This window comes from Anarhichas minor, unplaced genomic scaffold, assembly GCF_050575085.1.
Source record: "Anarhichas minor isolate MPS153535 unplaced genomic scaffold, ASM5057508v1 ptg000017l, whole genome shotgun sequence".
NCBI classification, from domain to species: domain Eukaryota; kingdom Metazoa; phylum Chordata; class Actinopteri; order Perciformes; family Anarhichadidae; genus Anarhichas; species Anarhichas minor.
The window spans coordinates 16599268-16610466 of record NW_027466463.1 but is presented as its reverse complement, the minus strand read 5'-3'; the positions used below and the strand labels follow the sequence as shown (position 1 = coordinate 16610466).

Sequence of the window (11199 nt, the reverse complement as noted above, 5' to 3'; positions counted from 1 at the left end):
TCCGCGACCGTCGTACAACACGCCCGCGAGTCTGGCGTTTTTTTCCCTGTGTGGACCTCCTGACGCTGGAAATGACACTTTGCAAATAGTCCACCGCTTCCTGTATCCGCTGTGTTGCACTACTTTGTCAATAAAGTCAAAAAATACATTTACGGCATCACTGTTCGTGAATCACACCAATTCACATTAAATGTGCATATGCATCAAGAGACGGCACATGGTGTACCCTCGGTACATACCGCTGAACAACAGAAGCATACCATCGGCCACTTTTCAATCTCCGCACTACTGGTCTGAGGTTATCCTCATGAGTTCAGTGAAGCCGGTCATTAAAGATTTCATGATTTTATTTGTTTTCTTCTCAACATACAGTACATTGTGAGTTTTGTGATGTAATACAAATGTCCCTTTGCTATTTGTCTTGAGAACATGTATTAAACTGCAACAATTATGTATTGAATGTCTATTGTTATTCTTTCATTTGTTGGGAATTCAATTAAAAAATATTGTGTTGTATTACCCTTTGTAAATAAACGGTGACATTCTGGCATATACCGTAAAACCCAGTTATCCTACTATCACATACCGTGATCCAGTATACGGTAAGATACCGTATAAGTAAATTACGGTAAACAGTAAATTACTGACCTCGCATCCTCCCGCACGTCGAGGTTTCACACTCTGACACTGTAAAACGTCACTGATGATGCAACTCTGGTGGAACGAGGTCTCCTATCTGGTGGACCAGTGCAGCAATAACAATCTGGAACTGAACATCAACAAAACTAAAGAACTTGTGATGGACTTCTGTAAAAAAACAGGGAGAGCCACCAAGGGTCATCAACCACCAGGTGGAAGAGAGAGTGGATCATTTCAAATTCTCTGGACTACAATCTTCACCATCATTGAGAAGAAAGCTCACCAAGAACCACTCTTTTTTTAGACAGCTTAGGAAATTTGATGTGTAAAAGGTTGTGATGGTAAAGTTCTACAGAGCGGTAATAGAAAGTGTGCTCACTTCTCAATAACTGTGCAATAGCAATTCTACAGCCTACGAGAAAAAAACTAATGGACAGAACTTTAAAAACAGTTGGCTGTGTACGCTCCCCTAGTTCTGAACTATACCATGTCTGCATTCAGCGTAGAGGTTTATGAATTCAAAAGGACTCCTCACACCCAGCAAACCCTCTATGCAGCCTTCAACCTGCGGGTAAAAGACTACGCAGTATTTAGACTAGAATACCTCACTTCACTGGTTGTGCAATCAAGCACATGCACTTCCACTTGTCACTGTAAGGGCGTGAGCCATTCGGCTGCACTATTGTATGCTTACTGTGTTGTACTTGTGGCAGTGTGTTTTTGTTCTGTTTGCTATGTGATTATACGTTTTTGTGGTTGACCGCAACAAAACAAATTCAGAAGGCAATGTGATTGACATGGCAATAAAATACTGAACGTTTTGGATTGGTGTCTGATGAACCATAAAGGTATGAAGCAGTGGCGGCTTGTCAATAGAGGGCGCTAGGAGGCTCACGAGCCGCATGCGGCTCTTTAGCCTCTCTGTTGCGGCTCCCTGAGGTCCCCAACTGGCGCACCGGATCCGGAGCCAGGAACTGAAAACCGAGAGATAATTCGGAATTATACATATTGGGCACCGAGTTTAGACTTTAACCGGCGCATCTTATTCAGCCATTACGGCACTTGTTCGGCGGTGCAGGAAACACACCGACCAATGCATTGCAAATCACATCACGTGATGCAGCTCAGCCAATCAAATATGGGTATTCTGACAGGTTTCCTGACTCGAGCGAGGTTTACACACACGTGACACACGGGGGAGAGACGAGGAAATAGAAAGAAGAGCAGGGAAATTGCGCTAATCGAAGAAGTTATCTCACATGACGTTCTCCAAAAAGAGAAACGTGTTCAGAGAGAATATCATTTATAAGCAAGAATGAACAGAATCTTATATGTTAATTATTCCCACAGGCAGTTAAATCCTCTACCTCTGTCAAGCGCTTTTCCCTGCAGGTGGCTAATCATGATTTTCAGACCCCCGCCCTCGGTAAACTATCAATGGATAAATCCAAAAAAAGAAAAGTCATGGAGGAAAATAGAGAGTTTGACTCTGCGTGGACGTCTTCATTTGCTTTCACTGCCAACGATGCTGGCTTACCTGTATGCTTCCAGAACAAGCACACAGCATGTGCTGAAAAGTGTCACGCTGGAGATGAGTGAAAAAGAGCGATTTCTCAGCTGCTGGAGCAAACTCTCCTCTTCATAAGAGTTTGATATTGTTATATCAGGTAAAATTGCAAAAAAATGTCAAGAATTGTCTTTATTCTTGTTCTATATTTTCATAAATACAACAAACCATAGTTTTTGTATATATAATATAACTATATATACAACTTTATAAGCTGTGATATCAAATAGCTTTTGCGGCTCCAGACAAATTTTATTTGGTGGAAAATAGGGGAAAATGGCTCTTTGGATAGAAAAGGTTGCCGGCACCTGGCCTAGTGGAAACTTCCCAAAACCCAATATAAAGTAGGTCAGATCTGTTTATTTACTTTAGATGACGGATCTCACACAGTACACAGAACAGAACATGGCGTAACCTCACAACAAGTTAGTGGTTGGCTAATGACATGCTCTGTTTATACAAGTAAAGCATCTGTGACAGACAACTGACAGACGAATCTCTTTCAGATAAGGAGATTTAAAAAATCGTATTGTTGAGTAGAACATATGTTACAATACGATGTGACGAATGCAAAGTAATGGAAAATTATTTTCTAAAGTCCCAGAATAGCATATCCGAAAACATAAAATGGAAATCATGTACAAGAATATAAAGTTGTAGATATAGAGTTGTATTGTATTGTTACTTATTGTAGAACTGTAACAATTGGTTGATTAGTCGATCGACAGAAAAACAGTCGCCAACTATTTTAAAGATTGATTGATCGTGAAAGTTATTTTGCATGCAGGAATGTCAGAGGATGCTGTTTTTGGCCTCTCATATGTGGAGATTTCCTGCTTTTTCTGAGTATCTCACCTTGGATATTGAGAGGATGGGATGGACCCTGAAATTGACCTAGAGTAAAATATTTGATGATTGATCGAGAGAATAGTCGGCAGAATAATCATTAACGGAAACGTTTGTTAGTTGCAAACCTACTTATTTATCTATTATTACTGCCATCATTGTTATTCATTTTTCATATATTTTCTATTTCAACGTATTACATTGTTGTCTGCTGATATTATTGTTATTATTAGTAGTAGTAGTAATAGTAGTAATAAACAACTGTAACTTAGTGGCAGCAGGGACGCCAGTAATTTACTATTTTTTATGTGAAGCTTCCGTAATTTACTTATACGGTATCTTACCGTATACTGGATCACGGTATGTGATAGTAGGATAACTGGGTTTTACGGTATATGCCAGAATGTTACCGTTTATTTACAAAGGGTAATACAACCCAATATTTTTGCATTTAATTCCCAACAAATGAAAGAATAACAATAGACATTCAATACATAATTGTTGCAGTTTAATACATGTTCTCAAGACAAATAGTAAAGGGACATTTGTATTACATCACAAAACTCACAATGTACTGCATGTTGAGAAGAAAACAAATAAAATCATAAAATCTTTAATGACCGGCTTCACTGAACTCATGAGGATAACCTCAGACCAGTAGTGCCGAGATTGAAAAGTGGCCGATGGTACATGTAGGCCTGCTGTATTTGAGGAAGGTTATTTGTCGAGGGTGCTACGTGTGTCCCTTTAATAGTCATAGTTTCTAAATGTTAAGTAACAGCACGTACTGAAGGTAGAGAGACAATCCTATTTAAGAGAGACAGCAGCAAGATGATAGGCTAATGTTAGAAAAATTATATTCGACATCAAGTGTGAAATCAATAATCAGGAGATTTATTTTTGCAAGAAGGAGCAGGATACAGGACATACAGTTCTGTGTCTCGTAGCTGCTCAGAGCTCTGTCTCTAAGTCCCTGTTTATTATACACTGTGACAAACAACTTTCACTCATGGTATAGTGAAGGTTTTGACCAGTTCCAACCATCTTCTTGGTTGATTCATATGTCATTCGTGTGGCTGTGTGGCTGCCTGCACAGGTGCGCACCTCTTTGAAGCGAATGTGATATCTGTCTTCAGAAACATTCTGTGATTAGCAAGTTCATATGAAATTGAAGGCTATATGCAAACAGGTGCGCAGTCTGTTTCTAAGCTTCATGGAAAAGTACAAGCATTTTGCACATATCATTCTGTATTTTTCCAATAGCACAGTGTCATCGTGTCATTGTGCTATTGGATAGAAGAGACCAGCTGATCTAGATAGTTGATATCATGATTAACAGCCCCAAACAACAAGTGTGCATGCGTGGAGGAGTGATTGGCAGATGTATGAGAACAATTACAATTGACATAAGGTGTGACACAGTGACCTACTTTCAGGCCAATAGGAAACGGGATATGCCGGTTAAGTCCTCCCACATACTGTATATTAGATGCAGCACATGGACCTGTCCTGTCAGAAGTCTCAGCTACAGCTTTCACTTCGTTCTCTGCTAATTAATTAATTACTAATTAATTAAGTCTCAGCCACAGCCATGAAGTCAGCTATTTTAACTGGTTTGCTTTTCGTCCTCCTTTGTGTCGACCACATGAGTTCAGCCCACCAGGTGAGATATTCTTGCTCCACAAAAAAATATTCAAAAATGTGAGCCACATTAAAATTCAATTGTTTTCTGTTTAGAAAGACAGAGAACCTTTAAGAAAACATTTTTGAAATTGTTTTTTCAGCTGTGCCATGAGAACAATAATAATGTCTGACCTTTTGTTTTCCATTCTTCAAGGCGTCCATTGTGGCCAACCAGCTGATCCCCATAAATACTGCCCTGACTCTGATAATGATGAAGGCGCAGGTGGTCACCCCATTGGGCATCCCCGCCGAGGACATTCCCCGAATAATCGGAATGCAAGTGAACAGGGCAGTGGCGTTGGGCACAACCCTCATGCCAGACATGGTGAAAGGGTACCCCCCGAATTAGTAGTTCTGAGGGTGCCAAGGAGTTTCTTCCCAAAACCAAAAGAAGAAATGCCTCCTCTCACAATTAACCTTGTTTTTGTCACAAAACCGTCTGTCCAGATGTTAACTGAACATGTCAAAACCTGTGGAGACTATGTTGAGTTTTGATGTTCTGAAAAGATAAAACCGATGAATAAAATTTTGCCCAAATTTCTTGCCTGAGGTTTTTCCTTGTCTTTCCTACATCGCTTTGCTGCTCGGATCGACTCACTCTGTGTATGCCACATTCACTTTGTACTCTCCTTCTCACGGTAGGTTTATTATTTTTAGATGTGCAGTTAGTTTCTGTGAAATAACATACCACACACTGATATTGTCTGTGCATTGACTTGGTGAGTGCACATTGTTTTTGATCTGGACATATTTATATTTGATTGATCAGGTGATCTGTGTGAATCTAAAGTGCTCCATACAGATGTTCTGCATTGAAAATGTTCTCATTTTATTTGTGGAAGTGAGTAAATAGATGGCTTCATACCAGTGGCGGCTGGTGGAAAATGTTCTAGGTAGAGCTGTGCCACATCCAATCAATTTCAGCAAACATGATGATTTAATGCAAAGAATTAAGGTATCATACACGCATTACTACTTTGCAGTTAAATATTTAACATTTATTCCAACACGACAAAAAGCAGTAAATAAAACTTTGACAAACTTTGACAGGATATCTTATTTTTGTCACCCTCACAGGCAATTCAGTATAATATAATAATATATATATCATATAATAATATTCAGTATAATATAAAACACACACGTATATATATAATTTAATATAATATAATAGAACATGTTCATTTATTGAGATGCCCCTATGGACCTTGTTATAGGAGGTAAAGATCAGGAGAAGTAAACATGAAGTGTAATTAGGAATAATGGTGTTAAATTAAGCTATGATGAGTTTTCACTGTTAATTTACCATCTCTATTAAATGTTGATGCCTCCATGAACAAGTTAATCAGATGAGACTGAGGACAACTATGTAGAAGAAAAGATGTTCACTTTGCTGAATATGGCTAGCTTGACAGAGTTATCCATGGATATATAAATATATATATATATAATATATTTTTATGAAATTATTTATTTATAACTATATATCCATTTATCAGACAGGTGCTTCATGTCCCTCACTCCTGTAACTGTCCATGCTGGATCTGTCCCCGTTGTTTTAAAAAGCTAAATAAGTTATTAACATGACTGCATCCAGCGAGTCAAACCTGTCAGGTGTACCAGCTAGTAGAGAAGCTTTGCATGCACCGCTTACCTTTCCCGATAGGCTGCTGTCTGATTGTGAGGTCAGGTTGATCTGGGATCAGCTCTTTCACTGGGTACATCCCAAGTCTCTTAATTGCATCCCCGTTTCCCTCACTTGGGTCCTTTCCTTGCGTCTTAGTCCCTCCCACCAGGGATGCATGGAGGAAACCATGCGAGGAGAGAGGAACGAGGAAATATGTTTTAAGAGACATGAGACGTCTTTTCCTCAGTTGCGTCACGTGAAGCGACGTCTGTTTCTGATGACGGAGGATCAGCTGATCACATCTGGATCAGATGTCAGTCGGCTTTAACAGCTGGAGAGACTTTTGATACGTTTGTGTCTGTTCACATGATCACTGTACTTAATAATAGCAACTAATAATACTAATAACTCATGAAGACACACAGTAATCATCACTGTAGAGGTGTTTCTCTGTGTAGTCTGTTAACAAACTGTGTCCTGTGTTCTGTTTATAAGCACAGGATCCATTTCTACCGGCGGAATGCGATCGTCTTATTTATGAATTATTTGCGTCTGTACATTTTGAAATTTTGATTATGACGTCATTATTAAATAACCCAGAATATGATTATTGTTCCTGTAAGTCTGTTGTCGTGGGTCCTCGCTCATGGCTCCTCAGAGATCCCTTCTCACTCCTCGATCCTCGCTCCTCCGAGCTAAATAAGAGCTTTGGGACGGCCGTCAACATGGCGGAGCAGAACAACTTCCGGTTCAAGTGAGGAGCGAGTAAATGACAATTAAGAGACTTGGGATGTTCCCCAGATGTGACCTGCAGGTTAAATTTGTCTCTGTCACGCCCACTCTAGTCAGCTAACGGTAACCCCCACGAGACATGTGGCGCGCAGTTTGAACAGTTGTCACTTTGTTTGTTTCGTGTCGTGTTAGAGACCGCTTGCCGGTGTCAATGTGCGCCTGGTCCCGAGTTGCACACAGCCAAGGTGCCCTGTTTGTCAGTAGGTCTACTGGTTGATTTAATGCATATTTAAGTTACTGTGACCAACACGAATGCGTGTCTTTGTGTCCCTGCAGAGCTCAAACTGCCGCTGCTGCTCTGCCTGGTTTAAATCGTATTAGCTGCTCACTCAAAATGTACTTATTAATAGGCCTTTTTTTAACGTCTTGCTTTGTATGACTTTTGCCTGGTTTTAATGCCAGGCCTCTAAGTTCATTGGTAGATCAAGCTCGTAGAGCTTACTACAATATAAGAAAATACTATATACCCCCCTTCTCCAACTGGGCCAAATCCCCCTCTTAATTACCATTGTTGAAAGAGCAATAACATTTTGAAACCACTTGATAGTCACATGCACACCAACACATACTTACTAGAACAGCCAAAGCTATCTGAACCCAGGTAAATATACCTGGAATGGAACAAATAAAGAAATTACATTCAAATGTTGAAATGAAAATAAATCCCTACAAGTTAATATTTCAACCAGTGGGAAGCAGAAGTCCAATCAATAAATATATGAATATATCTGAACATAGAATTTAAATTAGCCCAATATTTAACACAAATAAAACATCCTATAAAAAGACAAACCCTCACTAGATATACACTTAGTGACCATAAACTGGCCATTGAAACTGTCATAGAGACTCTTCTTGAGACTTTGTATCCATTGTGGAGCAGGAGAAGTTGAGACAGAAGTCAATTTTTTTCACATATTGTCCAAAATAAGAAATAAGAGAATTCCACCAGAACTTTCTTACCCTCGTAGGAGACAATAATTCAAAGCCTTCTGGGAGAAGACGGCACAACAGTAGAACTGGCAGCAGAATATGTTACTGCATATCACAAAGCAAGACATATTTAAATGTAAGACACATTTGATTATTGTCCTTTTCTTTTATTTCATTTTATTATTAAATCATATTCTATTGTTTTTTACAAAACTGACTGTGAATTGTGCTTGAATGGTCATTTTACATAATCAGAGGCCTCAGTCAACCGTAGAGCTGTGTCATGATGTTGTGTGTGTTTAGGCCACCAGAGGGCAGTGGGATTCTGTACAGCAGACTCTAAATATAACAGGTCCTCCTCTCTGTGAACACCACTGTGCCAAACACATCAATTTACTCCTCTCCGAATTCAAGAAGAAATATAGAGTTGTAGCCGGTTACTTTTCTTTGTGTCCCCAATTAGTGTACTTCGCTTGCATCCTTTTTGATTAAAAAATATACATATGTATTTATCAAATGAAAAGAATGGAGCTGTTGTCAAATGAAAACTATCCACAGAATTGCTGTTCTGCTGAGTGGGCATGTCTGGGAGAAATGGGATGCGGGGGAAAGAAAGAAAGAAAGCTCACCAAGGACCACTCTTTTTTTAGACAGCTTAGGAAATTTGATGTGTAAAAGGTTGCGACGGTAAAGTTCTACAGAGCGGTAATAGAAAGTGTGCTCACTTCTCAATAACTGTGCAATAGCAACTCTACAGCCTACGAGAAAAAACCTCATGGACAGAACTTTAAAAACAGTTGGCTGTGTACGCTCCCCTAGTTCTGAACTATACCATGTCTGCATTCAGCGTAGAGGTTTATGAATTCAAAAGGACTCCTCACACCCAGCAAACCGTCTATGCAGCCTTCAACCTGCGGGTAAAAGACTACGCAGTATTTAGACTAGAATACCTCGCTTCACTGGTTGTGCAATCAAGCACATGCACTTCCACTTGTCACTGTAAGGGCGTGAGCCATTCGGCTGCACTATTGTATGCTTACTGTGTTGTACTTGTGGCAGTGTGTTTTCGTTCTGTGTGCTATGTGATTATACATTTTTGTGGTTGACCGCAACAAAACAAATTCAGAAGGCACTGTGATTGACATGGCAATAAAATACCTTGTAATTGGGTTAACTGTTTAGAGACATGGTGTTAAGTTGTATGCATCTGCTTCATTTAGAGGGGAGACAGAAGCTGCCGTGAGTTCCATGTGTGGGTCTGAGCACACAGGCTGAGTACTGGTATGGGAGTGAGTTCATTATTTTCTTTGAAAATAATTGTGTTCCTGTTGAAATCAATGCTATGTAGATATCTCAGAGAGTTGAACAGCATGGGACAGATGCAGAGGTTCTTTGTTTCTGCTTAACAGGAGGAGGAAGCCACTACTGTTGTTTTCTATGTAGCTTTCGAATATAGTGTTTCCAGTTGTCAGTCCTGTTATTATGTAATCCTAAATTGAGTAAAATGCAATTGTTTAATTTTGCTGTCAATTGTTCTGTACCTTTTTAAAATTTGACTAATTAACGCTGTACTCCAAGAGTGCAGTCGGGGGAAATAAAAGACCCACATAAAATATGAATGTATCTTAGTGTCTGGTCTCATGCTTTTAATTTTCTTCTACATAGTTGTCCTCAGTCTCATCTGCTTAACTTGGTCATGGAGGCATCAACATTTAATAGAGATGGTAAATTAACAGTGAAAACTCATCATAGCTTAATTTAACACCATTATTCCTAATTACACTTCATGTTTACTTCTCCTGATCTTTACCTCCTATAATAAGGTCCATAGGGGCATCTCAATAAATAAACATGTTCTATTATATTATATTAAATTATATATACATGTGTGTTTTATATTATACTGAATATTATTATATGATATATATATTATTATATTATACTGAATTGCCTGTGAGGGTGACAAAAATAAGATGTCCTGACGTGTTTGTCAAAGTGTTATTTACTGCTTTTTTCATGTTAGATCAATGTTAAATATTTAACTGCAAAGTAGTAATGCGTGTATGATACCTTAATTCTGTGCATTAAATCATAATGGGATGTTTGCTGAAATTGATTGGATGTGGCACAGCTCTACATAGAGCATTTTCCACCAGCCGCCACTGGTATGAAGCCATCTATTTACTCACTTCCACAAATAAAATGAGAATATTTTCAATGCAGAACATCTGTATGGAGCACTTTAGATTCACAGATCACCTGATCAATCAAATATAAATATGTCCAGATCAAAAACAATGTGCACTCACCAAGTCAATGCACAGACAATATGTTATTTCACAGAAACTAACTGCACATCTAAAAATAATAAACCTACCGTGAGAAGGAGAGTACAAAGTGAATGTGGCATACACAGAGTGAGTCGATCCGAGCAGCAAAGCGATGTAGCAAAGACAAGGAAAAACCTCAGGCAGGAAATTTGGTCAAAATTTTATTCATCGGTTTTATCTTTTCAGAACATCAAATCTCAACATAGTCTCCACAGGTTTTGACATGTTCAGTTAACATATGGACAGACTTGGGTTTGTGACAAAAACAAGGTTAATTGTGAGAGGAGGCATTTCTTCTTTTGGTTTTGGGAAGAAACTCCTTGGCACCTTCAGTACTTCGGCGCGCAGAGGCAGTAAAATTTCACCATGTCTGGCATGAGGGTTGTGCCCATCGGCACTGCCCTGTTCACTTGCATTGAGACTAATCGGGGAATGTCCTCGGCGGGGATGCCCGTTGGGGTGACCACCGCTGTCGTCATCATCACCAGAGTCAGGGCAGTATTTATGGGGATCAGCTGGGTGGCCACCACGGACGCCTTGAAGAATGGAAAACAAAAGGTCAGACATTATTATTGTTCTCATGGCACAGCTGAAAAAACAATTTCAAAAATGTTTTCTTAAAGGTTCTCTGTCTTTCTAAACAGAAAACAATTGAATTTTACTGTGGCTCACATTTTTGAATATTTTTTTGTGGAGCAAGAATATCTCACCTGGTTGGCTGAACTCATGTGGTCGACACAAAGGAGGACGAAAAGCAAACCAGTTAAAATAGCTGACTTCAT

At 39.3% G+C, this 11199-nt stretch overlaps 1 protein-coding gene across 1 annotated transcript; it reads right to left on the bottom strand.

The window, feature by feature from the left end:
• Nucleotides 1-10670: 10670 nt before the first annotated feature.
• LOC142951346 (ice-structuring protein lambda OP-3) lies at nucleotides 10671-11199 on the bottom strand. Its single transcript, XM_076092843.1, has 2 exons — nucleotides 11128-11199; nucleotides 10671-10953 (listed from the first exon to the last, which is right to left on the bottom strand). The coding sequence occupies exons 1-2, from the start codon at nucleotides 11197-11199 to the stop codon at nucleotides 10747-10749; spliced, it is 279 nt and encodes a 92-aa protein (XP_075948958.1). The 3' UTR covers nucleotides 10671-10746.

Coding starts and splice junctions, on each gene's coding strand:
- LOC142951346 (XM_076092843.1), bottom strand. CDS start 11,199: ATGAAGTCAGCTATTTTAACTGGTTTGCTTTTCGTCCTCCTTTGTGTC. Junction 10,954..11,127: donor ACATGAGTTCAGCCAACCAG/GTGAGATATTCT, acceptor CCATTCTTCAAG/GCGTCCGTGGTGGCCACCCA.